Genomic DNA, 27763 nt, shown 5'->3' on the forward strand with positions numbered 1-27763 from the left:
CAATTGGAAAGCGAGCAGTCTCTTCGTTACCCAATTGTCTGTCAGTCAAACAGTCTCTTCTTTTCCAACTCCACCATTTTAATAACTAATAAATAAAAGTGTTGAAAGAGAATGTTTTTTTAATGCCACCTGTGATTTTTCTCCAGGAAGTATTGCCAGCAGTGTCCTGGAGATTATTCTTCAATTCCTGGAGACTCCAGGACAATCCTGGACGGTTGGCTACCCTCAGTGGAATGGGAGCCGTCCAGCAGCCAATACAATGAATGAAATCCCCCTCCCCCCAGCAATTATTCTTGCCCAAACCCACCAATGAAAGCAACTTCTATCAGTTTGGAAACACTAATTCCTAAATGCGTTATTTGTTTCTTTATTTTGCCCTTTTGAACCAGCAACAAGTGTCGAATCAATGAGCTCCTTCTGCGGGCTCAGTTTTCACTGAGCTATAGCGGGGGCGGGGGGCAGGAGTGCGACATCTGCCAAAAATTAAGACCAAAACAACAAAACTTTCAGCTCTTTGTTCTACTTTCATGCAGGAAGCAACAGATCTCTCTACAAACTAAAAATACACCCTAACCAGCCGTCAGCTCACAATATATTGTGCTTTTTGGAGAATGTGCTATTGGCCTGTAATTATAGAGCAGGAAGTGTTGTATACAAATTCGTTTAAATAAACAGGGGCGACAATGAGCTGTTCTTTCCAGCGTGTTCATTAATTGCCAGATACCAGGCTGGGAGTTGGAGATCAGCGAGAGTTTGCTCTTTGCGTCCTTAAAATGAAGCGTTCAGGTAGGAGCAGATTTATTGGGTCGTTTGCTATTGTTCTATCATCCATTCTGACGTACTTTTATCCTAATAAATAGATGTCCCCACTCTGCATTCCGACTGGGTGATGCTCAGTGTTAACGCACTTGTGTTTCTATTGCATGTGATTGCAGGGCTTGATTTCAGATCCAATCGATACCGTTTAAAATGAAGAATAAATGTATTTTTGTGTAACGTGAAACCCAGTTGATTGTGTAGATAATGGGTTACAAGGACTGCTAACAAAAACTGAATTGAATTTACTCCTAGAGATAATGCAATAAATTGTGAATGTACAGCCCAAGGTAGAAAATAAATTAATCTCGAATGTTTTGCTGAGATTACTAAATCTGATGTATTCTGATCGTTAGTCGTAAATGACATTGAAGTCTGGTCAGTTGTCAGATGCTCTTCACAGACACGAAATGTCCTAACGGTGGCTCAAGTCTGAAACAATACTGTCTGACGTCTCGTCTGGTTTATTTAAGACAAGTTCACCTGTACTTCCAATAATGTACAACATGCACAAGGAAGGCACAGTTGTCAGAAGATATTAAACTAAATGTCAGTTTGGGGTGAGATGAAGTAGGGAGGGAGGAGGCTCATGTGGAGCATAAATGCCGGCATGGACCTGATGGGCTGAATGGCCTGTTTCTGTGCTGTAAAATTCTATGTGATGCTGAAGATCTCCTCCAACCCAGCCTCTGGATTTCCTTGATGACAAAAAGAGGATTTTCAGCAAAAAAAAATGAACTTTGCGGAATGTGTTTCCCTGTTTGAGTGAGACTATTGACTCTCTGATTGGCCAGTCACAGAGGCTGTTCTGCAGCTTTGGTGAGTTTGAGTGGAGTTTGTTATGTAGTTGATTTGTTATGTAGTGTTGATCAGTGGGCTTTCTCCATTTCACTGTGAAGTTTTTCATTCTGCCTTCGGGGAGAACTTTTCTTTCAATGAATGGCCAGTTACCTCACCTCAGATCAGGCATCCCATGCATCAATATTTAAAGTGGCATCTTCACAAGTGACAAAGTCCCAATCTAGTTCTAAATCACCCTCGAACGTCAGATAACAGGAACACCTCAAACACCATATATACCACAAACAGCAAGGGACCCACCACAGGGCTCAGTGTTGGGTCCCTTGCTGTTTGTGGTATATATTAATGATTTGGACTTGAATGTAGGGGGCATGATTGGCAAATTTGCAGACGACACAAAAATTGGCCGTGTAGTTGATGGTGAAGAGGATAGCTGTAGACTCCAAGAAGATATCAATGGGTTGGTGGAGTGAGCGGAAAAGTGGCAAATGGAGTTCAACTCGGAGAACTGTGAGGTAATGCACTTAGGGAGGGCAAACAGTAAAAGGGAATACGCAGTAAACGGGAATATATTGAGAGGGGTAGAGGAAGTGAGAGACCTTGGAGTGCATGTGCACAGGTCCCTGAAGGTGGCAGTACAGGTAGATAAGGTTGTGAAGAAGGCATACGGAATGCTCTCCGTTATTAGCCGAGGTATAGAATACAAAAGCAGGGATGTAATGATGGAACTGTATAAAACGCTGGTAAGGCCACAGCTGGAGTATTGTGCACAGTTCTGGTCACCACATTACAGGAAGGATGTAATTGCTCTGGAGAGAGTGCAGAGAAGATTTACAAGAATGTTGCCAGGGCTTGAAAATTGCAGCTACGAGGAGAGATTGGATAGGCTGGGGTTGTTTTCCTTGGAGCAGAGGAGGCTGAGGGGAGACTTGATTGAGGTGTACAAAATTATGAGGGGCCCAGATACAGTAGACAGGAAGTACCTGTTTCCCCTAGTGGAGAGTTCAAGAACTAGAGGACATGGATTTAAGCTGATTTGCGGAAGGATTAGAGGGGACATGAGGGAAAACTTTCTTACCCAGAGGGTGGTGGGTGTATGGAATTCACTGCCTGAATTGGTGGTAGAGGCAGGGACCCTCAACTCTTTTAAAAAGTACCTGGACCTGCACCTAAAGTGCTGTAAGCTGCAGGGCTACGGACCGGGTGCTGGAAGGTGGGATTAGAATGGGCACCTGGTTGTTCTTCGAGCCGGCGCGGACACGATGGGCCGAATGGCCCCCCTTCTGTGCTGTATCTTTTCTCTGGTTCTATGGTTCTACACACACATAAGATTCTCTCATCATAAAAAACTACTTTTTTGCCCAGCTCTGGCAGATTATGTAAATAATTGCCACATCACTAACGCTATGAATGCGTTTTTCACAAAATAGCTCTTAGCATAAACCTCTGAGTGTGCTGGCTAAACATGAACTCTGCCATACCATTAAATATTTCACAGAAAAAACCTGCCTCAGTGTGTATACAAGTATTTATATCATAATTCAGAGCTAGAAACAAATGCAAACTAAACAGTTTAATGTAATGTACTGATGAAAGTCAGCATTTCTTCATTTGTCAAGCCTGTAATGCCAAGTGCCAGTAGCAATACAGCAATCATTTAGAATAAGTCTCAGTTGGTTCAATTGACAGCACTGTTACCTCTGAATCAGAGGCTGTGGTTCAAACCCTGCTATGAAGGGAGCATTGTGGAGGTGCTGTCTTTCAGATTAGATGCTGAATAGAGTTACTGTGATGGGTGTAAAAGATCCCATTGCACTATTTGAAGAAGAGCAAGGAGCCAATATCCATCCCTCACCTGGACACGTAGACAGGGCTTTGGTTGAACATCTTTCTAAAAAGACTGCACCTCCGACAGGGCAGCACTCCCTCAGTACTGCCCCTCTGATAGTGCAGCTCTCCCTCAGTACTGACCCTCCGACAGTGCAGCACTCCCTCAGTACTGACCCTCCGACAGTGCAGCGCTCCCTCAGTACTGACCCTCCGATGGGGCAGCTCTCCCTCAGTACTGACCCTCCAACAGGGCAGCTCTCCCTCAGTACTGACCCTCCGACAGTGCAGCGCTCCCTCAGTACTGACCCTCCGATGGGGCAGCTCTCCCTCAGTACTGACCCTCCAACAGGGCAGCACTCCCTCAGTACTGACCCTCCGATGGTGCAGCACTCCCTCTATTGATCTCAGTCTTGAATATACTCAATGACTGAGCATCTACAGCCCTCTGGGGTAGAGAATTCCAAAGATTCATAACCCTCTGAGTGAAGAAATTCCTCCTCATCTCAGTCTTAAATGGCCGATCCCTTTTCCTGAGACTATGCCCCCTCATTCTAAACTCTCCAGCCAGGGGAATCATCCTCTCCACATTTACCCTGTCAAGCCCTCTAAAAATTTTATACATTTCAATGAGGTCACCTCTCATTCTTCTAAACTCCAGAGAGAACGGGCACTAATTCGGGCCGTGTAACGCCCGTTGTTTCGGCGCTACTCGACCTCTCCGACATCCAAGATGGCGTCTTGGATGCGCACGCACGTTTCTTGCGTGATGTGTGCCAGACGCCATCTTGGTATAGGAGTTAACGCAGGCGCAGATAACGAACGCTGGAATCAAGTAAAGTCAGGAGAAAATGGCTTCAATCAGTGTGCAACGCTGATTTAAAATGATAGACACCATTTTGGGACTTAACGCTCAACTCAATGCACAGTCTTAACCCCGACCATCTGAACGTGTCTTAGAGTGCCTGGAGGACCCCCCACCAGCGCTATTTAAAGGGAACATGCAGGATTTACAGGCTAGTGGCTGGATTATTGCTTCTGGCTGCCGAGACATTCGTAACTGTTTTTGGAGGTCTCCTAGACTCCAATACTAGGACGCGGGGACATAGTCTAAGATTTAGAGCCAGGGTGTGCAGGAGTGAAGTTAGGAAATGCTTCCACATGCAAAGGGTGGGAGATGTTTGGAACGCTGTTCTGCAGACAGCAGTTGATGCTAGCTCTCTTGTGAATGTTAAATCTGAGATTGATAGATTTCTGTGAACCAAGGGTATTAAGGGATATGGGGCTAAGGTGGGTATATGGAGTTAGGTCACAGGTCCACCATGATCTCATTGAATGGTGGAACAGGCTCGAGGGGCTAAATGCCACGGCCACTTGCTGCCTCTTGATATGCACCACCTTCTCCTGCAAGAAAACGGGACGTGTGTCTGGGTGATGTGCCTGTCATGGTTGAATAGCTGCCAGTGTTTGTGGCCTGTGAGTTGTGGGTGGGCGGCTTGAAACAGTGGTAATGTGTAAGGGCGAGAGGAAGCATCTGGTTGGAAGAGTTGAGTACTGATGGAAAGAGTTTATTGGTATGTGGGTGATGGGGGTGGAGTGTGTGGTGTAGTTGGTGGGAGACGCCACTTGACAGTTGACCTCACTCACCTTGACCACTCATGTCAAAGCATTGAGCTTCTTCCTGCACTGCATCCATCTTCATGATGCTGTGAGCCTGGCATTGACTTCGTCCCCTGCTGCCTCCCACTGCCTTTTGAGCGCATGTCTGGAGGGCTTCTTGCCCCCTGTCCACCTTCTTCTGTCCACCTCTTGCACCAAGGTCTCTAGTGCATCAGCAGAGAACCTTGGTGCACGCACTCTCGCAGGCCTGGTACCAACTCAGATCGGCAGATTGGTGAGGTCTGGTGTGCAGATTGGAGGATGTGGGATTTAGTAGTGTGCAACCTTTATTCAATGTTTTAACATAACTCATCAGTGTGTAAATATAGGGATGGGACCTGTATCTGTGTTTTACGTGTGCGATGTCTGATCTCTGTTCAGACTCCGTGCAGACAGTAGACTGATATTTTCAGCAAATAACAGGTACCAGCTCCCTTATCTAAGGAAGGATATTCTTGCCTTAGAGGCGGTACAATGAAGGTTCACTGGATTGATTCCTGGGATGAGAGGATTGTCCTATGAGGAGAGAATGAGTGGAATGGGCCTATAGGGGCTGTTTTTGGACGCGGATAGTGTGATGCGCTGTTACCCCGTGCTTGACGGACCCTGCAGATAAATCCTTCCTTAGATAAGGTGCAATAAAGGCCAATATACTATTTGCCATGTTAACCTTCTGTGTTTCTTGTACAAGGACACCCAAATCCCTTTGAACACCAACATTTAATAGTTTCTCACCATTTAAAAAATATTCTGTTTTTCTATTCTTCCTACCAAAGTGAATAACCTCACATTTCCCCACATTATGCTCCATCTGCCACCTCCTTACCCACTCACCCAACCTGTCTCTTTCCCTTTGCAGACTCTTTGGGCTTGATTTTAAAAGTAAAAACTGGGTGGGTTGGGGGCTGGGGAGACATTGAAAATTCCACCATTTCAGACCCGTCTCCAACCCGCCCATTTCTGGTTTCCCCGGGGACGGGACGAGGGGCGAGCGGCCAACCCGCTCCCAGGAGGCGGGTCGGGCCTTAAAACCTTTCAGGAAACTTCAGGTCTCCATTTTTAACTAATCCCCGATTTCAACCCCGGGGGGTCGGGATTCCTGGGCCTCCTCATGAAAGGAGGTGAGAAGGCCCGAGACTGTAGGTCAGTGCCGAGAAAGGCACAGCTTGTGGGCCCGGAGGAGCAGGAGTCCATCCCCCAGGCCCAACAATCCGACCTGCACAAACACTGCCCCCACCCCGCGATCGCAGACCCCCGATCGCAGACCCACGACCCCGACCCCGATCCCCCGACCCTGATCCCATGACCTTGACCCTGACCCTCCGACCGCGACCTCGACCCCAGTCCCCCAACCCTGAACCCGATCCGCTGTACCCGACTCCCATCCTCCAACCACGACCCCGACCCCGATCCCCCGACCCCGATCCCCCGACCCCGACCCCCGACCCCGATCCCCCGACCCCGATCCCCCGACCCCGATCCCTGACCCCGACCGCGACCCCGACCCCGATCCCCCGACCCCGATCCCCCAACCCTGATCCTTCAACCCCGACCCAACCCCGATCCCCGACCCTGAACCTCCGACCCTGATCCTCCCCCTCAACGATTGCGGACCCCCGTGATGACCCCCGATCCCATTCCCATGACTCGCGACCTCTGTGGCCATTATGCCCAACCATGCCGCTTGCCCCCGGGACCCCCCCATTCATACAAACAAAGACTTACCTGCCGAAGTCCTCTCCCTGTCTGGTCTCCCGCCCGGCTGAGACCAGCCTGTCAATCAGCCAGTCGGTCGGACGGGAAACCGACAAAAAAAATAAAAGACATCCTTATGTCACAATCATTGGAAGACGTCCGGGAAACCCGCACTAATGGATTTCCCGTCCTCAAATTAACCCCCCGCCCCCTTCCCGGCTTGGTTTTAAAATTGAGCTCTTTCTGTCCTCCTCACAGCTTACTTTCCCACCTAGCTTTGTATCGCCAGCAAACTTGGATACATTACACTCGGTCCCTTCATCTAAGTCATTAATATAGATTGTAAATAGCTGAGGCCCAAGCACTGATCCTTGCGGCACCCCACTAGTTACAGCCTGCCAACCTGAGAATGACCCGTTTACCCCTACTCTCTGTTTTCTGTCCATTAACCAATCCTCTATTCATGTTAATATATTACCCCCAACCCCACGAGCCCTTATCTTGTGTAACAACCTTTTGTTTGACACCTTATCGAATGCCTTTTGAAAATCCAAATATACGACATCCACTGGTTCCCCTTTATCCACCCTGGTAGTTACATCCTCAAAAAATTCGAAAAAATTCTAACACGATTTCCCTTTCATTAAACCATGTTGACTCTGCCTAATCATATTATGATTTTCTAAATGCCCTGTTACCACTTCCTTAATAATGGATTCCAGCATTTTCCCGACGACTGATGTCAGGCTAACCGGCCTGTAGTTCCCTGTTTTCTCTCTCCCTCCCTTCTTGAATAGCGGGGTTACATTTGCTACCTTCCAATCCGCTGGGACCATTCTAGAATCTAGGGAATTCTGGAAGATCATAACCAATGCATCCACTATCTCTGCAGCCACCTCTTTTAGAACCCTCAGATGTGGCCCATCAGGTCCAGGGGATTTATTGGCTTTTAGTCCCATTAGTTTCTCCGACTATAATTTCTCCTGTCTCAGCCTGTAAGGGACCCACTTTCGCTAATCTCTTCCTTTTTACAATCTGTTTTTATATTTCTTGCTAGTTTACTCTCATATTCTATTTTCTCCCTCTTTATCAATTTTTTGGTCATCCTTTTCTAAAACTCTCCCAATCCTCAGGCTTACTACTCTTCTTGGCAACACTATAAACCTCTTCTTTTAATCTAATACTATCCTTAACTTCTTTAGTTAGCCACGGATGGATCACTTTTCCCCTGGAGTTTTTATTTCTCAATGGAATGCATGTTTGTTGAGAATTATAAAATATTTCTTTAAATGTTCGCCATTACTTATCTACTGTCATATCTTTTAATCTAATTTCTACCTTCGCCAACTCGCCGCTCATACCTATATAATTGGCTTTATTTAAGTTTAAGACTCTAGTTTCTGACTTAATACGTCACTCTCGAACTCAGTGTGAAATTCTATCATATTATGATCACTCTTCCCCAGAGGATCCCTTACTATGAGATTACTAATTAACCCTGTCTCATTACACAAGACAAGCTCTAAAATAGCCTGTTCCCTGGTTGGTTTCACGATGTAATGTTCTAGGAAACTGTCTCGAACGCATTCCATGAACTTGTCCTCCAAACTACTTTTGCCTATTTGATTTTTCCAGTCTATATGAAGATTAAATCCCCCCACCATTATTGCATTAGCTCCTGTTATTTCTTGATTAATACTCTGTCTAACAGAGGGCCAATCGACTACTCCCACCAGTGTTTTCTGCCCCTTGTTAATTCTTACATCCACACATACTGATTCTACTTCCTGATCTTCCGAGCCAAGATCCTTTCTCACCGCTGTCCTTATGTCATTCTTTATTATCAGGGCTACCCCCACCCCCCCTCATCCCCCCCTCCCCCCCCCCCACCTCCTTTCCATTTTGTCTGACTTTTTGAAAATCAGTGTTATACATTAGCTGTGGAATCCTGATTGCAATTTTAATGTACAAATGGGTAGAGCATGTGTCTAACCAGGCGGAGGCTGCTCAGCAAAGCGTAGGTTTTTGTATTTTTGAAGTTCATGCCCCTCCTGGCCCACAAAAAATTCCCGCCTCCTCCCCCACCCCAACAGGCCCTATCAGCCTACTGATCCCCGCGGAAGCTAGCCGATTTTCCGTCATCCGATTCTGCATTGCCCGATTGGTGCTCCACACACTGCCGGTAAGATTCAAATGATGCCCAAATCTACAATTGGTTCAGGGCCCCGGCTGTGACCTTGGGCGGGTCTCTGTGGGTGAACATCAAAAATGCTGAATGATATTCGCAAATTCTAAAGTCTAATGATTGTTGATGGAGAATTTCATCTTTCAGAATTGTGCAATCCGGGAAAAGAAAGAAAGACTTGATTGTAGAAACGGAAAGACAGATTATTATCTGAATGGTGATAGATTGGGAAAAGGGGAGGTGCAACGAGACCTGGGTGTCCTTGTACACCAGTCGCTGAAAGCGAGCATTCAGGTGCAGCAAGCAGTTAGGAAGGCGAATGGTATGTTGGCCTTCATTGCAAGAGGATTTGAGTACAGGAGCAGGGATGTCTTACTGCAGTTATACAGGGCCTTGGTGAGGCCACATCTGGAGTATTGCCTGCAGTTTTGGTCTCCTTATCTGAGGAAGGATGTCCTTGCCATGGAGGGAATGCAACGAAGGTTTATCAGACTGATTTCTGGGACGGCAGGACTGACGTATGAGGAGAGATTGGGTCGACTAGGCCTATATTCACTAGAGTTTAGAAGAATGAGAGGTGATCTCATCGAAACATATAAAATTCTAACAGGACTAGACTGACTAGATGCAGGGAGGATGTTCCCGATGGCTGGGGAGTCCAGAACCAGGGGTCACAGTCTCAGGATACAGGGTATGCCATTTAGAACCGAGACGAGGAGAAGTTTCTTCACTCAGAGGGTGGTGAACCTGTGGAATTCTCTACCACAGAAGGCAGTGGAGGCCAAGTCATTAGATGTATTCAAGAAGGAGATAGATATATTTCTTAATGCTAAAGGGATCAAAGGATATGGGGAAAAAGCGAGAACAGGGTACTGAGTTAGACGATCAGCCATGATCATTTTGAATGGCGGAGCAGGCCCGAAGGGCCGAATGGCCTACTCTTGCTCCTATTTTCTATGTTTCTATGTTTATATAATGCCTCACACAACCTCACTTGAGTACTTTTTGAAGTGTAGTCACTGTTGTAATGTGGCAGCCAATTTGGGCACAGCAAGATCCCACAAACAGCAATGAGATAATGACCAGAAAATCTGTTTTAGTGATGTTGGTTGAAGGATAAATATTGGCACCAGGACACCGGGAAGAACTCCCTGCTCTTCTTCGAAATAGTGCCATGGGATCTTTTACGTCCACCTGAGAGGGCAGACGGGGCCTCGGCTTAACGTCCCATCCGAAAGACGGCACCTCCGACAATGCAGGACTCCCTCAGTACTGCACTGGAGTGTCAGCCTTAATGCTTGAGTCTTTGGACTGGGACTTGAACCCACGACCTTCTGACTCAGAAGCGAGAATGCTACCCACTGAACCACAGCTATCACTCGCAGGACCACAAACTACGGTATTTACAGGAATAAATAGTTGATTGTGATCCAGTATAACTTACCAACATAAATAACTGCATTTACTTCTTTATTAAAGAAATCCCGAGCACAGACTTGGTAATCCTGTTCGAAGAGGAGGCAGAAGAGTGGAGCACGTACTTGAAACAGATTTTCTTAGAACAATTAAACCCGCAAAGTATCTGCTGCTACAGAGTTGCATGTTCCATGGACCTGAAGACTGCTGCTCCGAACCTGGCCTCCTACAGATGTAAGTTACTCATACTGACTGTTGGTTTCCTGACCACGCTGACAACCCCAAAGAGAATCCACCTCAGCAAGATTCTGCAGCCTCCTGATGAAGTGGTGATCCTGCTGTGCGGCGTGCCAAACTCAGATGAACTCTACAAGCTGGTACCGGTGGCAAGAGGGGGATGGGAGATCTCAAGTGAACAGGACCCTCAGGAGTACCTGTCCGTTGTCATCAGCATCGTCAAGTCAGGTGAAGTCATGAAACGTCGCACTTTGGAATTGTTTAATCTTTATATTTTTGCGATGTATCCTAAATGGTCAACACCAGTTGTATTTCTTTTTATCGATGCTGATCTCAAAACTTTAAAGAATACCAGCGAGGAAAAGAAAACGTTAATATTAGCAGTGGAAATTGTGGAAGGACTGTACCATTATTCAAGTCCGGAGGAAGGTTCTGAAAAAAAGTCCTGACTGTAGACATATTTATTTAATCAGAACCTCTCAGTATCATTAAGTACAGTTGCAGAAATACCGTAAAACCGCAGAAGTTTACAGCACAGAAGGAGACTATTTGGCCCATCACATCTTCACAAGAGCATTTCAAAACTAATCCCACTGTCCGCTCTCCCCCAAATCCCTGAATCTTCCTCCACTTCAAATAAGAACATAAGAAATAGGAGCAGGAGTCGGCCATTCGGCCCCTCGAGCCTGCTCCGCCATTCAATCAGATCATGGCTGATCTTCTACCTCAACTCCACTTTCCTGCCCTATCCCTATATCCCTTGATTGCTTTAGTGTCCAAAAATCTATCGATCTCAGCCTTGAATAAACTCAACGACTGAGCATCCACAGCCCTCTGGGGTAGAGAATTCCAAAGATTCACAACCCTCTGAGTGAAGAAATTTTTCCTCATCTCAGTCTTAAATGTCCGACCCCTTATCCTGAGACTATGACCCCTCGTTCTAGACTCTCCAGCCAGGGGAAACAGTTTCATCCACCTTTCCCTTAAAAGATGCGACGCTCCCCACCTCGAATACTCCCTGTGGCAAACCAGTTCATGCTGTAACAATTCTCTGCATCAAGTCATTTCTCCCAACCTCAGTCCTCATTCCTTTAGTGACCGTTTTAAGTGATGACCCCTCATCACTAATTCCCCAATCAGAAGGGTCAGGAATAGATTTTCTTCTGTTGAATCTGATCAGAAATAATCACCTCGGTGAAACGAGTATAGGAAAATCGGTCAGTGAGGATTGTTCATGTGCAAAAGAGTTGCCCAGATTTACCATCCTTACACATCAAGTTATATCAAGTCTACAGCACAGAAACAGGCCATTCGGCCCAACTGGTCTGTGCTGGTGTTTATGCTCCACTCGAGCCTCCTTCCACCCTACATCATCTCACCCTATCAGCATATCGTAAACAATTTTACAACACCAAGTTATAGTCCAGCAATTTTATTTTAAATTCACAAGCTTTCGGAGATTTTCTCCTTCCTCAGGCAGAAAATCTCCGAAAGCTTGTGAATTTAAAATAAAATTGCTGGACTATAACTTGGTGTTGTAAAATTGTTTACAATTGTCAACCCCAGTCCATCACCGGCATCTCCACATCATATCAGCATATCCTTCTACTCCTTTCTCCCTCATGTGTTTATTTAGCTTCCTCTTAAATGCATCTATGCTATTCGCCTCAACTACTCCTTGTGGGAGCGAGTTCCACATTCTCACCACTCTCTGGGTAAAGAAGTTTCTCCTGAATTCTCCTGGAATTATTAGCGACTATTTTATATTTATGACCTCTAGTTTTGGTCTCCTCCAAAAGTGCAAACATTTTCTCCACATCTACCCTATCAAACCCTTTCATTATCTTGAAGACCTCTATCAGGTCACCCCTCAGCCTTCTCTTTTCTAGAGAAAAGAGCCCCAGCCTGTTCAGCCTTTTCTGATAAGGCGATCCTCTCAGTTCTGGTATCATCCTTGTGAATCTTTTTTGCACCTTCTCCAATGCTTCTACATCCTTTCTTTAATATGGAGACCAGAACTGTGCACAATACTCCACGTGTGGTCCATTTAAATTATTCGATGAAAAATCAGATGGCCTCCATTACATTCCTTCCGGCCTAATTTTTCCCTATGTGCTCCACTTAGGCCACTATTTACACACGAGATCCAGCAATGCTTTGAACTTAAAATTCTCATTTCAATCCCTCCATGGCCTCGACCCTCACTATCTCTGTAACCTCCTCCAGCCCTACAACCCTCCGAGATCTCTGCACTCCTTCAATTCTGGCCTCTTGTGCATCTCCGATTTCTTTCGGCCCACCATTGGCGGCCGTGCCTTCAGCTGCCTAGGCCCTAAGCTCTAGAAATCTTTCCCTAAACCTCTGCCTCTTTAATTCTATGTCCTCTCTAAGACGCTCCTTAAAACCTACCTCTTTGACCAAGCTTTTGCTCACCTGGCCTAATGTTTCTTTCTTTGGCTCGGTGTCAAATTTTGTCTGATTACGCTCCTGTGAAACGTCTTGGGAGGTTTTACTACGTTAAAGATGCTATAAAAATGCAAATTGTTGTTGTCTTGTGTGTTGCATCACTGCACATTCCCATAAGCAGATCTTGTGTCCCTTATGGTCAGGAGCGCACCTTTACTAATTAATATCTAGTTAAACAATAGCGTGACTGGGGGGATTGCAATATAAACCCTTTTGTTGTGTGCAGAGGGGAGTGGGAGGGGAGGGGGAGGGGGGAAGGATAGTAAAATTTGTCCTACACACACCTCCCACAATCTAGCATTTGCCTTATAACAGCGTAACCTCTGATTCAGTATGAGTATTGGTGGAACTGGCTCGAGGGGCTGAATGGTTCCTATGGGAGATCTGCCAGTAATAAAGAAGTCTTTATTTTGACGTCACACTTTTAATGACTAAACAAGGTCACTGAACATCTTATTTTGTGAAAAGTCACCTGAAATCCAAGGTCAGGCTCCAAAAGTTTCATTAATATGCAGCGACATGATAAACTGGGTCAAAATCAGGCACAAAAAAGTTAATCATTTCTATCAAAACTTTAATTCTGGAAGAGCTACTATCCTTGACACTGCTGAGTCTCTGATTCTCAAAGTTCCTCCTGTACAAAATCAGGGGGTGAATTTCCTTGGTGGGGAGCGGGATAGGGAGGAGGGGCAATCGTCAAACATAACATCAGCAGTAGAGGAACTTAGGAACAGGAGGAGGCCATTCAGCCTCTCGAGCCTGTTCCCCATTCAATTAGATCATGGCTGATCTGTATCTTAACTCCATCTACCCGCCTTGGTTCCATAACCCTTAATACCCTCACCCAACAAAAATCGATCAATCTCAGTTTTGAAATTTTCAATTGACCCCCAGCCTCAACAGCTTTTTGGGGGAGAGAGTTCCAGATTTCCACTCCCCTTTGTGTGAGGAAGTGCTTCCTGACATCACCCCTGAACGGCCTAGCTCTAATTTTAAGGTTATGCCTCCTTGTTCTGGACCCTCCCCACCAGAGGAAATGGTTTCTCTCTATCTACCCTATCAAATCCTTTAATCATCACAAACACCTCGATTAGATCACCCCTTAATCTTCTTAACTCGAGGAATGCAAGCCTAGTCTATGCAACCTGTGCTAATAATTTAACCCTTTCAGCCCTGTGGGAGATGTGTAAACCCTGGTAAAACAGAGTAAACATTATTTATGCCATTTTCTCAGGATTTCCATAGCGGATGATTGGGACATCCTGTGGAAATTGAGCCCCTCTATGTCCTGAATCATAAGTTTCAGTTGTGTCTCTCCATTTGTACTGTGCCATTGTTGAGCAAAGGATTTCGTGATATGTATTAATGACTTGGACTTGGGAGTACAGGGCACAATTTCAAAATTTGCAGATGACACAAAACTTGGAAGTGTAGTGAACAGTGAGGAGGATAGTGATAGACTTCAAGAGGATATAGACAGGCTGGTGGAATGGGCGGACACGTGGCAGATGAAATTTAACGCAGAGAAGTGAGAAGTGATACATTTTGGTAGGAAGAACGAGGAGAGGCAATTTAAACTAAATGGTACAATTCTAAAGGGGGTGCAGGAACTGAGAGATCTGGGGGTGTATGTGCACAAATCGCTGAAGGTGGCAGGACAGGTTGAGAAAGCGGTTAAAAAAGCATAAGGGATGCTGGGCTTTATAAATAGAGGTAAAAAATTCCAAAGAATGGAAGCTATTGTTGAACCTTTATAAAACACTGGTTCGGCCACAACTGGAGTATTGTGTCCAGTTCTGGGCACCGCACTTTAGGAAGGATGTGAAGGCCTTAGAGAGGGTGCAGAAGAGATTTACTAGAATGGTTCCAGGGATGAGGGACTTCAGTTATGTGGATAGACTGGAGAAGCTGGGGTTGTTCTCCTTAGAGCAGAGAAGGTTGAGAGGAGATTTGATTGAAGTGTTCAAAATCACGAAGGGTTTAGATAAAGTAAATAAAGAGAAACTGTTCCCATTGGTGGAAGGATCGAGAACCAGAGGACACAGATTTACGGTGATTGGCAAAAGAACCAAAGGCATCATGAGGAAAAACTTTTTTACGCAGCACGTAGTTATGAACTGGAATGCGTTGCCTGAAAGGGTGGTGGAAGCAGATTCAATCATGGCTTTCAAAAAGGAATTGGAATAATACTTGAAGGGAAAATAATTTCAGGGCTACGGGGAAAGAGCGGGGGAATGGGACTAATTGGATTGCTCTTACACAGAGCCGACACGGGCTCGATGGGCCGAATGGCCGCCTTCTGTGCTGTAGCCATTCGATGATTCTAGGTGCAAACATTTCACATGTCAAAGCTACAACAAAGATATAACTACAGGGTGGAATCCTTATTTCTGATCATGTCAAAGCTCAAGAAAATGGCAGTGAATCAGGAGATGATGTGACATTTCAATTATAACAATCTGGAACCTGGTCATTAATTGGTTTTGGAGCAAATCACTTGACTTGTGATCCTCTCAATTTCATGATTCAGAAATTAAGCAATTTTCTTGATATCTATAATGGAATTAGAGCTTTTATTTTTTATTGAGCCTTTACTGGGTTTGCCCTCAGTGGGAAATCCTCTTGCAGTAAAGTCTTGCATTCCTATTGCACTTTTCACAACCTCAGAATGTCCCAAAGCGCTTTACAGCCAATGAAATACTTTTGAAATGTAGTCACTGTTGTAAGTAATGCAAATGCAGCAACCAATTTGCGCACAGCAGGATCCCACTAACAGCAATTAAATAAATGATCAGGGAATCTCTTTTTTATTGATGTTGGTTGAGTGATAAATATTGGCCCAGGACACCTGCTCTTCTTCGAAGAATAAGATCACATACTGTTTGGATAATAAAGGGCCAATTTTAAAATGCAATTGCAGGTGCATTGGGGGCGGGGGGTCTGCGAAAATCGGGAAAATCCCGAGCGGGTTCGGAAGCCGGCTGCAACCCATCAAATTCCGGGGTTGCCACAGGAGTAACGGGCAGGGTGGATAAAGGGGAACCAATGGATGCAGTATATTTGGATTTCCCAAAAGGCATTCGATAAGGTGCCACATAAAAGATTACTGCACAAGATAAGAGCTCATGGTGTTGGGGGTAATATACTGGCATGGATAGAGGATTGGCTAACTAACAGAAAACAAAGAGTCGGGATAAAAGGGTCATTTTCAAAATGGCAATCTGTAACTAGTGGGGTGCCGCAGGGATCAGTGCTGGGGCCTCAACTATTTACAATATATATCAACGACTTGGATGAAGAAACAGAGTGTCTGGTGGCCAAATTTGCTGATGATACAAAGATAGGTGGAAAAGCAAGTTGCGATGAGGACACAAAGTGTCTGCAAAGGGATATTGACAGGTTAAGCGAATGGGCAAAAATTTGGCAGATGGACTATAATGTGGGAAAATGTAAAGTCATCCACTTTGAAGGAAAAATAAAAAAGCAAAATATTATTTGAATGGAGAAATTCTACAAAATGCTGCGGTACAGAGGGATCTGGATGTCCTCGTACATGAAACACAAAAAGTCAACATACAGGTGCAGCAGGTAATCCGGAAGGCAAACGGAATATTGGCCTTTATTTCTAGGGGGATGGAGTATAAAAGCAGGGAAGTCATGCTAAAACTGTACAGGGTGCTGGTGAGACCACACCTGGAGTACTGCGGACAGTTCTGGTGCCCTTATTTGAGGAAGGACATACTTGCATTGGAGGCAGTTCAGAGAAGGTTCACTAGGTTGATTCCGGGTATGGAAGGATTGTCTTATGAGGAAAGATTGAACAGGTTGGGTCTCTACTCATTGGAGTTTAGAAGAATGAGAGGAGATCTTATTGAAACATACAAGATTCTGAGGGGACTCGATAGGGTAGATGCTGAGAGGATGTTACCCCTCATGGGGGAATCTAAAACTAGGGGGCATAGTCTCAGAATAAGGGGTCACCCGTTTAAGACGGAAATGAGGAGGAATTTCTTCTCCCAGAGGGTCTTTGGAATTCTTTACCCCAAAAAGCTGTGGAGGCTGAGTCATTGAATACACTCAAGGCTGTGGCCGGCTTCCCACGGGTGCAGGGTGTAATCGATTGCACCCATATAGCAATACGAGCATCTCCACACGAGCCAGGATTGTTCATCAACAGGAAGGGGTATCACTCCATCAACACTCAGCTTGTTTGTGACACAGCAAGAGATTCCTTCACGTGTGCGTCAGATTCCCTGGCAGCTGCCACGATTCCTTCATTCTGATCGAATCCAACATCCCGCCCCTCTTCCACGCACTGAACACCCTTAAGGGCTGGCTCCTCGGGGATAAGGGATACCCCCTGCACGTGTGGCTCATGACACCTCCGAGGAACCCTATCACCGAGCAACAGCGTCGATATAACGACAGCCACATCGCCACCAGGTCTACAATTGAGCGTGCTATAGGGCTGCTCAAGATGTGATTCAGGTGCCTTGATCGTTCTGGGGGAGCGCTTCAAGATGCACCAGACAGAGCGGGACGCATTATAGTCGTGTGTTGTGCCCGGCACAACATGGCACAACAGAGAAGGGTGCTGCTTGAGGAGGCCCCATCCACATCTGCCATCCACATTGAGGAGGAGGAGGGGAAGGCGGAGGAGGAGGCGGAGGAGGAGCAGGTAGAGGATCAACCCATGGGCAGAACAGCGGCTCACTGATATGTGAACGGTTCTCCGAACATCAAGCAGTGTGAAGAGACCAGTCCCCTGACCACCTGGATAGAGCAGCGCCAACGCCAGCCCCCTCCCCCACACCTGCCTCCACAAAACAGTCCGACTACACATACACCCACTGTAGGGTGACCCAACGGGTGGCATCAAGTGTCGCCATTCATGGTGAACCTCATGCAAGGGCACTATCACAAAAGGCAGTCAAAAATGGGCAAGACTTGGGCAGTAGTGGTGAGAATGATAACATTTAATGTGAATATAACAACAAACAAATATCAATGAAAAACATGACCGTCTGTCAAACACCCTTGTGGACCTGCGCAAAACATAGAAACATAGAAAATAGGAGCAAGAGTAGGCCATTCGGCCCTTCGGGCCTGCTCCTCCATTCAAAATGATCATGGCTGATCGTCTAACTCTGTTCTCGCTTTTTCCCCATGTCACTTGATCCCTTTAGCATTAAGAAATATATCTATCTCCTTCTTGAACACATCTAATGACTTGGCCTCCACTGCCTTCTGTGGTAGAGAATTCCACAGGTTCACCACCCTCTGAGTGAAGAAATTTCTCCTCATCTCAGTTCTAAATGGCATACCCCGTATCCTGAGACTGTGACCCCTGGTTCTGGACTCCCCAGCCATCGGGAACATCCTCCCTGCGTCCAGTCTGTCTAGTCCTGTTAGAATTTTATATGTTTCGATGAGATCACCTCTCATTCTTCCAAACTCCAGTGAATATAGGCCTAGTCGACCCAATCTCTGCTCATATGTCAGTCCTGCCATCCAGGAATCAGTCTGGTAAACATTCGTTGCACTCCCTTCATGGCAAGGACATCCTTCCTCAGATAAGGAGACCAAAACTGCAGGCAATACTCCAGATGTGGTCTCACCAAGGCCCTGTATAACTGTAATAAGGCATCCCTGCTCCTGTACTCAAATCCTCTTGCAATGAAGGCCAACATACCATTCGCCTTCCTAACTGCTTGCTGCACCTGAATGCTCGCTTTCAGCGACTGGTGTACAAGGACACCCAGGTCTCGTTGCACCTCCCCTTTTCCCAATCTATCACCATTCAGATAATAATCTGTCTTTCTGTTTTTACAACCAAAGTGGATAACCTCACATTTATCCACGTTATACTGCATCTGCCATGTTCTTGCCCACTCACCCAACTTGTCTAAATCACATAGGAGCCTCTTTGCATCCTCCTCACAGCTCACATTCCACCCCAGCTTTGTGTCATCTGCAAACTTGGAAATGTTACATTTAGTTCCCTGATCCAAATCATTGATATATATTGTGAATAGCTGGGGCCCAAGCACTGATCCCTGCGGTACCCCACTAGTCACTGCCTGCCACCCGGAAAAAGACCCATTTATTGCTACTCTCTGTTTCCTGTCTGTCAACCAATTCTCAATCCATGCCAGTATATTCCCCCCAATCCCATGTGCTTTAATTTTGCACACTAACCTCTTGTGTGGTACCTTATCAAAAGCCTTCTGAAAATCCAAATACACCACATCCACTGGTTCTCCCCTATCTATTCTACTAGTTACATCCTCAAAAAAACTCCAGTAGATTTGTTAAGCATGATTTCCTTTTCATAAACCCATGCTGACTTTGTCCAATCCCGTTAATGCCTTCCAAGTGTTCTGTTATCACATCCTTTATAATAGACTCGAGCATTTTCCCCACTATTGATGTTAGGCTAACTGGTCTGTAATTCCCTGTTTTTTCTCTCCCTCCTTTTTTAATTAGTGGGGTTACATTTGCCACCCTCCAATCTGTAAGAACTGTTCCAGAGTCTATAGAATTTTGGAAGATGATCACCAATGCATCCACTATTTCCAGGGCCACTTCCTTTAGTACTCTGGGATGTAGATTATCAGGCCCTGGGGATTTGTCAGCCTTCAGCCCCATTAATTTCCCTAGCACTATTTTTTACTAATACTGGTTTCCTTCAGTCCCTCCCTCTCACTAGACCCTTGGTTCCCTAACATTTCTGGGAGGTTATTTGTGTCCTCATTTGTGAAGACAGAACCAAAGTATGTGTTTAATTGTTCTGCCATTTCTTTGTTCCCCATTATAATTTCCTCCATTTCTGATTGTAAAGGACCTACATTTGTCTTCACTAATCCTTTTCTCTTGATATATTTATAGAAGCTTTTACAGTCAGTTTTTATGTTCCCTGCTAGTTTACTCTCATACTCTATTTTTCCCCTCTTAATCAATCTCTTTGTCCTCCTTTGCTGAATTCTGAACTGCTCCCAATCCTCAGGCTTGCCGCTTTTTCTGGCAATTTTATATGTCTCCTCTTTGGATCTAATATTATCCCTAATTTCTTTTGTAAGCCACGGTTGAGCCACCTTTCCTGTTTTATTTTAGCGCCAGACAGGAATGAATAATTGTTGTAATTCCTGCACACGTTCTTTAAATATTAGCCATTGCCTATCCACCGTCATCCCTTTTAGTAAAGTTCCCCAATCTATCATAGCCAACTCACACCTCATACTTTCATAATTTCCTTTATTTAGATTCAGGACCCTAGTTTCGGATTCAACTACTTCACTCTCCATCTTAATGAGGAATTCTATCATGTTATGGTCGCTCTTCCCTAAGGGACCCCGCACAATAAGATTGTTAATTAATCCTTTCTCATTGCACAATACCCAGTCTAGGATCGCCTCTTCTCTAGTTGGTTCCTCAATGTATTGGTCTAGAAAACCATCATGTACACACTCCAGGAATTCCAGGAATTATTGCTAATTTGGTTTGACCAATCTATATGTAGATTAAAGTCACCCATGATTATAGTTGTACCCTTCTTGCATGCATCTCTAATTTCCTGTTTAATGCTCTCCCCTACATCTCCACTACTGTTTGGGGGCCTAGAGACAACCCCCACCAACGTTTTCTGTCCCTTGGTGTTTCTTAGCTCCACCCATACAGATTCTACATTGTGATTTTCTGAGCCAATATCCTTCCTCACTATTGCATTGATTTCCTCCTTTACTAACAACGCTACCCCACCGCCTTTCCCTTTTTGCCTGTCCTTCCTAAATATTGAATACCCCTGGATGTTCAGTTCCCATCCTTGGTCACCCTGCAGCCATGTCTCCGTAATCGCAACTATATCATAACCTTTAATATCTATCTGCGCTGTTAAATCATCTAGCAGGGGCAGACTCAGCCACCTGGAGAGGAGGCAGCATTGCGGGTGCTGGTTGAGGGGGGGCAACGGGTGAGACGTGGGAGCACTTTGAGTGGCATCCTCACTTCCATGTCCCCTTTCGCCATCATCCCTCTCCTAGGCCAGGCCCACACCATTCCTACCACCCTGCTGGAGAACAGTTTGAAGGACATGTGTGTTGCATTGGAAGGCCACTTCTAAAGTATCTGTCAGCTTGTTTGAGGCAGCAGAATGTTATTCACCGAGTCCGAACGACCGTTGTCAGGGCCTGAATGGATTTATTTGTGAGCAGTGTTTGAAACTCAATGGAGGCTAGCCTTCTCTCCATTGCAGACATTCCCGCACTCACCTGTGTCACTATCTCAGAGAGTTGCTCACGTCCCTGTGACAGTATCTCTGAGATTCCCTGCCGCACCTGTGTCACCATTCCATTAATGCAGGAGTTGGACTCCTCCATCCTCTGCGCTATTGTGGAGAGTGCGCGTGGCACCTGTTCCAGTACCTCACAAATGTGCTGCTGTCCCTCGATCATTCTCCTTTTAAAGGATGGCTCCTGGGGTTCAGCATCTGCATCCAGCTGAGCAGAGCCTGGAGACGAGAGCTCCCACCAACGTGGACTCTCCACAGATGCCCCTGCCACTAGTGTGTGCTCATGCTCACTTGTGTGTGGTGACTCACCAGGTGCCAACCCCATTAACTGACTACTAGGACCCACTGAGGTGTGAGTATCTGCGCTGATGGATGGCTCGCTGTGATGTGACGGTGCACCCTCAGAGGTAGGGAGCTCCTCTGAGGAATCGCCCTCTGCCGTCACTGCAGTCGCTGAAGGCCCTGTAAGAGAACAGAAGGCAATATTAAGCATCATTACAGATGTGTCATGTTGCGATGAGCATACTGAGGTGTTGAAGATGGCAAGCATTGTTAACATCAATTCATATTGTGTGTGTTGAATGTTAAAGTTGTGTCACCAGACGTTTGTGGAGTGCCTGTCTCGCCGTCCCCAACGGACAGGCACTCGAGGGTGCGGCTGAGCTCCAGCGCATCCTGCTCCGCGTCTGTGAGGACCCCCCCCCCCCCTCCAGTCCTTACCCTCTCGTGTGCATTTTGCGCACTCTTCTCTTAGAAGGGGAGAAAAAACAGACGTGAGTGAGTGAGGGTGAAGTGGCCAGCCAATGAATGCATTGGTTTGGGTGAGGCTGACCGTGAAAGAGGACCATCAGAGGGTGAGTATGAGACAGAGCCATCACATTAGATGAGGGGTGGGGTGAGAGGTAGTGGTGGGGTGACTAATGGGGAGGTGAGGAAGTGCAGGTAAGTTGAGCATGAGCCTTAAGTGGGTGTGAGGAGCAATGTGATAGTGTAGTCTTAGACCATAAGACCATAAGAGATAGGAGCAGGAGTAGGCCATTCGGCCCCTCAAGCCTGCTCCGCCATTTAGTGAGATCATGGCTGATCTGATTTTTACCTCAACTCCACTTTCCCGCCTTTTCCCCATATCCTTTGACTCCCTTGCTGATCAAAAATTTGTCTAACTCAGCCTTGAATGTATTCAATGACTCAGCCTCCACAGCTTTTTGGGGTAAAGAATTCCAAAGATTCACGACCCACTGGGAGAAGAAATTCCTCCTCATTTTCGTCTTAAATGGGCGACCCCTTATTCTGAGACTATGCCCCCTAGTTTTAGATTCCCCCATGAGGGGTAACATCCTCTCAGCATCGACCCTATCGAGTCCCCTCAGAATCTTGTATGTTTCAATAAGATCTCCTCTCATTCTTCTAAACTCCAATGAGTAGAGACCCAACCTGTTCAATCTTTCCTCATAAGACAACCCTTCCATACCCAGGATCAACTTCGTGTTGGCAGTGCAGAATGAATTGGGGGGGTTGGGCAGTGATGTAAAACACGGAATGCAGGAGAATGAGTAAGTGTACTCACTTTTGCTGACCTAGTTAGGTCATTGAAACGCTTCCTGCACTGGATCCAGGTGCGGGAGATGTTGCTGCTGCTGGTGACCTCGTCTGCCACCTCGAGCCAGGCCTTCTTGGTGGCAGAGGCAGGGCACTTCCTCCCGTCCGCGGGATAAAACACTTCCCTCCTCCTCCTCACCCCGGCCAGTAGCTGCTGCAGAGGGGCACCGTCGGACCTTGGAGCAGCCTTGCCCCTCTGCTGCTCCATTGTGTCACTTTGGTCTTTGCTGCAGCAAAAGCCTTTGGAGGACTGGCCCTTTAAACAGGGCTCCTCCAGCTGACAGCCTGTGATGCGGGTGCGCAGTCCGCCCAACTGCGCAGCTTTCCAACGGCAAACCCGGAAGCCACGTAAAGGGCCATCAATTAACTTGCGATCGTGTGGGGGAAACGGTAAAATGTTATTAGTCGGGTTACCCGCGCGCCCACTGACCCGGCTCCCATCCCACCGCCATTTTAAAATTGAGGCCTAAGAGTCTAAATGCGATATAGCAGCAAAAGGACCTGGGGTACAGATACACAAATCACTAAAAGTAGCAACGCAGATTAATAAGGACATAACAAAAAGCAAATCAAGCACTCGGGTTCATTTCTAGGGGATAGAATCGAAAAGCAAAGCAATTATGTTAAACTTGTATAGAACCTTGGTTAGACCACACTTGGAGTATTGTGCACAGTTCTGGTCTCCATTTTATAGAAAGGATGCAGAGGCACTGGAGAAAATGCAAAAAAGTTTCACAAGGATGATATCAGAACTGAGAGGATCTCCTTATCACGAAAGGCTGAACAGGCTGGGGCTCTTTTCTCTAGAAAAGAGGAGGCTGAGGGGTGACCTGATAGAGGCCTTTAAGATAATGATAGGGTTTGATAGGGTAGACGTAGAGAAAATGTTTCTGCTTGTGGGGGAATCCAAAACTAGGGGGCCATAAATATAAAATAGTCACTAATAAATCCAATAAGGAATTCAGGAGAAAATTCTTTACCCAGAGAGTGGTGAGAATGTGGAACTCGCTCCCACAAGGAGTAGTTGAGGTGAATAGTGTAGATGGATTTTAGGAGAAGCTAGATGAGGGAGAAAGGAATAGAAGGATCTGCTGATAGGATGAGATGAAATTGGGAGGGAGGAGGCTCGTGTGGAGCATAAATACTGGCACGGACTAGTTGGCCCGAATGGCCTTTTTCTGTGCTGTAGTTTTGATGTAACTCGGTGAAATAGTGTCATGGGATCTTTTACATCCACCTAAGAGGGCAGACGGGGCCTTGGTTTAACGTCTCATCCGAAGGGCAGCACCTCCGACAGTGGAACACTCCCTCAGTACTGGCACTGGACGTGTCAGCCTAGATCATGTGCTCAAGTCTCTGGAAAGGGGCTTGAACCCGTGACCTTCTGATCAGGATGAGAGGAGGTGAGGAAAGTAAGGGTGGAAATTGTGGGGGTACTGGCCATAATCTTCCAAACATCCTTAGATGTGGAGGTGGTGCCAGAGGACTGGAGAGTTGCAAATGTTACACCCTTGTTCAAAAAAAGGGTGTAAGGATAAACCCAGCAACTACAGGCCGGTCAGTTTAACGTCAATGGTGGGAAGCTTTTAGAAACGATAATCCGGGACAAAATTAATAGTCACTTGTACGAGTGTGGATTAATAAAGGAAAGCCAGCACGGATTTGTTAAAGGCAAATCGTGTTTAACTAACTTGATTGAGTTTTTTGATAAGGTAACAGAGAGGGTCGATGAGGGCAATGCGGTTGATGTGGTGTATATGGACTTCCAAAAGGCGTTTGATAAAGTGCCACAAAATAGGCTTGACAGCAAAACTGAAGCACATGGAATAAAAGGGGGCAGTGGCAGCATGGATACAAAATTGGCTAAATGACAGGAAACAGAGAGTAGTTGTGAACGGTTGTTTTTTGGACTGGAGGGAGGTGTACAGTGGTGTTCCCCAGGGGTCGGTGCTGGGACCACTGCTTTTCTTGATATATATTAATGACTTGGACTTGGGTGCACAGGGCACAATTTCCAAATTTTCAGATGACACAAAACTCGGAAGTGTAGTGAACAGTGAGGAGGATAGTGATAGACTTCAAGAGGATACAGACAGGCTGGTGGAATGGGCGGACACGTGGCAGATGAAATTTAATGCAGAGAAGTGCAAAGTGATAGTCAGGAAGAATGAGGAGAGGCAATATAAACTAAATGGCACAATTCTAAAGAGGGTGCAGGAACAGAGAGATCTGGGGTTCTATGTGCACAAATGTTTGAAGAAGGCAGGATAGGTTGAGAAAGCAGTTAAAAAAGTAAACGGGATCCTGGGCTTTATAAATAGAGGCACAGAGTACAAAAGAAAGGAAGTTATGTTGAACCTTTATAAAACACTGGTTCGGCCACAACTGGAGTATTGTGTCCAAGTCTGGGCACCGCACTTTAGGAAAGATGTGAAGGCCTTAGAGAGGGTGCAGAAGAGATTTACTGGAATGATTCCAGGGATGAGGGACTTCAGTTACGTGGATAGACTGGAGAAGCTGGGGTTGTTCTCCTTAGAGCAGAGAAGGTTGAGAGGAGATTTGATAGAGGTGTTCAAAATCATGAAGGGTTTAGATAAAGTAAATAAAGAGAAACTGTTCCCATTAGTGGAAGGGTCGAGAACCGGAGGACACAGATTTAAGGTGATTGGCAAAAGAACCAAAGGTGACATGAGGATAAGCTTTTTTATGCAGTGAGTGGTTATGATCTGGAATGCACTGCCCGAGGGGGTGGTGGAAGCAGATTCAATCATGGCCTTCAAAAAGGAATTGGATAAATATTTGAAGGGAAAAAATTTGCAGGGCTACGGGAAAGAGCAGGGGAGTGGGACTAACTGGATTGCTCTTACAAAGAGCTGGCACGAGCTCGATGGCCCGAATGGCCTCCTTCTGTGCTGTAACCATTCGATGATTCTATGAGTGCTACCCACTGAGCCACTGCTGACATTGCTGTACAGCCGTGTGGCCTTAACGCTAAGCAGCTACAAACAAGGACCCACTCATTACCTCAGTTCCTGACGCTGCTGCTGTTTTGGGGAATTGAAACAGGAAGTTTTGGACCTGCTACTGTTTAAAAAAAAATTTTTTAAATAATATTTGCATAGTGGGTGAGTCAGCTTTGTCAAATCATTAACATTTGATTTTTAGAGCAACAAATGGTGTAATTGGGAATTTAGTGAGGGATATAAGGAAGCTGTCCCAGTATTATTGTCAAATAAATTATGCAAATTAGATATGAGTGACTAAAGAGAAAATAATTGTTCCCTGGTGGGTTCACACGGCAGAAACCTGAATAAAGTAACAGAAAGTCTGACTGGTTATTAACCATGATTTGAAAAAACAAATTCACTTTCTGCATCGAATGTCTTATTTTATAATATATATCCTGCACCGTTTACATGGGGATTTACTCAGTGTTTGACCTGACTGACCGTCAGTCTGGGGGCTGTTGGCTCTGTCCCTTTTTGTATATAATGTTGTGTACACTGGAGGATTAATAATGGTGCTGCCATTGCTATAAGTTTCTAAAAGCGTACTTTATAGTTGATCGTAGATTCATAGAATCATACAAAATAGAAGCAAGAGTAGGCCATTCGGCCCTTCGGACCTGCTCCGCCATTCAAAATGATCATGGCTAATCGTCTAACTCAGTATCCCGTTCCCGCTTTTTCCCCATATCCCTTGATCCCTTTAGCATTAAGAAATATATCTATCTCCTTCTTGAATACATCTAATGACTTGGCCTCCACTGCCTTCTGTGGTAGAGAATTCCACAGCTTCACCACCCTCTGAGTGAAGAAATTTCTCCTCATTTCGGTTCTAAATGGCATACCCCGTATCCTGAGACTGTGACCCCTGATTCTGGACTCCCCAGCCATCGGGAACATCCTCCCTGCATCTAGCCTGTCTAGCCCTGTTAGAATTCTATATGTTTCAATGAGATCACCTCTCATTCTTCGAAACTCAAGTGAATATAGGCCTAGTCGACCCAATCTCTCCTCCTACGTCAGTCCTGCCATCCCAAGAATCAGTCTGGTAAACCTTCGCTGCACTCCCTCCATGGCAAGGACATCCTTCTTCAGATAAGGAGACCAAAACTGCAGGCAATACTCCAGATGTGGTCTCACCAAGGCCCTGTATAACTGCAGTAAGACATCCCTGCTCCTGTACTCAAATCCTCTTGCAATGAAGGCCAACATACCATTCGCCTTCCTAACTGCTTGCTGCTCGCTTTCAGCGACTGGTGTACAAGGACACCCAGGTCTCGTTGCACCTCCCCTTTTCCCAATCTATCTCTATTCAGATAATAATCTGTCTCTGCTTTTACAACCAAAGTGGATAACCTCACATTTATCCACGTTATACTGCATCTGCCATGTTCTTGCCCATTCACCCAACTTGTCTAAATCACATTGGAGCCTCTTTGCATCCTCCTCACAGCTAACATTCCACCCCAGCTTTGTGTCATCTGCAAACTTGGAAATGTTACATTTAGTTCCCTGATCCAAATCATTGATATATATTGTGAATAGCTGGGGCCCAAGCACTGATCCCTGCGGTACCCCACTAGTCACTGCCTGCCACCCGGAAAAAGACCCGTTTATTCCTACTCTCTGTTTCCTGTCTGTCAACCAATTCTCAATCCATGTCAGCATATTCCCCCCAATCCCATGTGCATTAATTTTGCACACTAACCTCTTGTGTGGGACCTTATCAAAAGCCTTCTGAAAATCCAAATACACCACATCCACTGGTTC

At 45.8% G+C, this 27763-nt stretch overlaps 1 protein-coding gene across 4 annotated transcripts in view; it reads left to right on the forward strand.

Annotated features, from left to right (window-relative positions):
• Positions 1-665: 665 nt before the first annotated feature.
• The window catches only part of LOC137331133 (B-cell scaffold protein with ankyrin repeats-like), a 230899-nt gene continuing 203801 nt past the window's right edge, over positions 666-27763 (forward strand). For all 4 annotated transcript variants that reach the window (XM_067994740.1, XM_067994748.1, XM_067994756.1 and 1 more), the window contains exons 1-2: positions 666-786; positions 10463-10864. In XM_067994740.1, coding sequence (XP_067850841.1) covers positions 774-786; positions 10463-10864 — 415 coding nt within the window. In that variant the 5' untranslated portion in view covers positions 666-773. The remainder of the gene's footprint in view (positions 787-10462; positions 10865-27763) is intronic.

Source organism: Heptranchias perlo, chromosome 1, assembly GCF_035084215.1.
Source record: "Heptranchias perlo isolate sHepPer1 chromosome 1, sHepPer1.hap1, whole genome shotgun sequence".
In the NCBI taxonomy this organism is placed as follows: Eukaryota; Metazoa; Chordata; class Chondrichthyes; order Hexanchiformes; family Hexanchidae; genus Heptranchias; species Heptranchias perlo.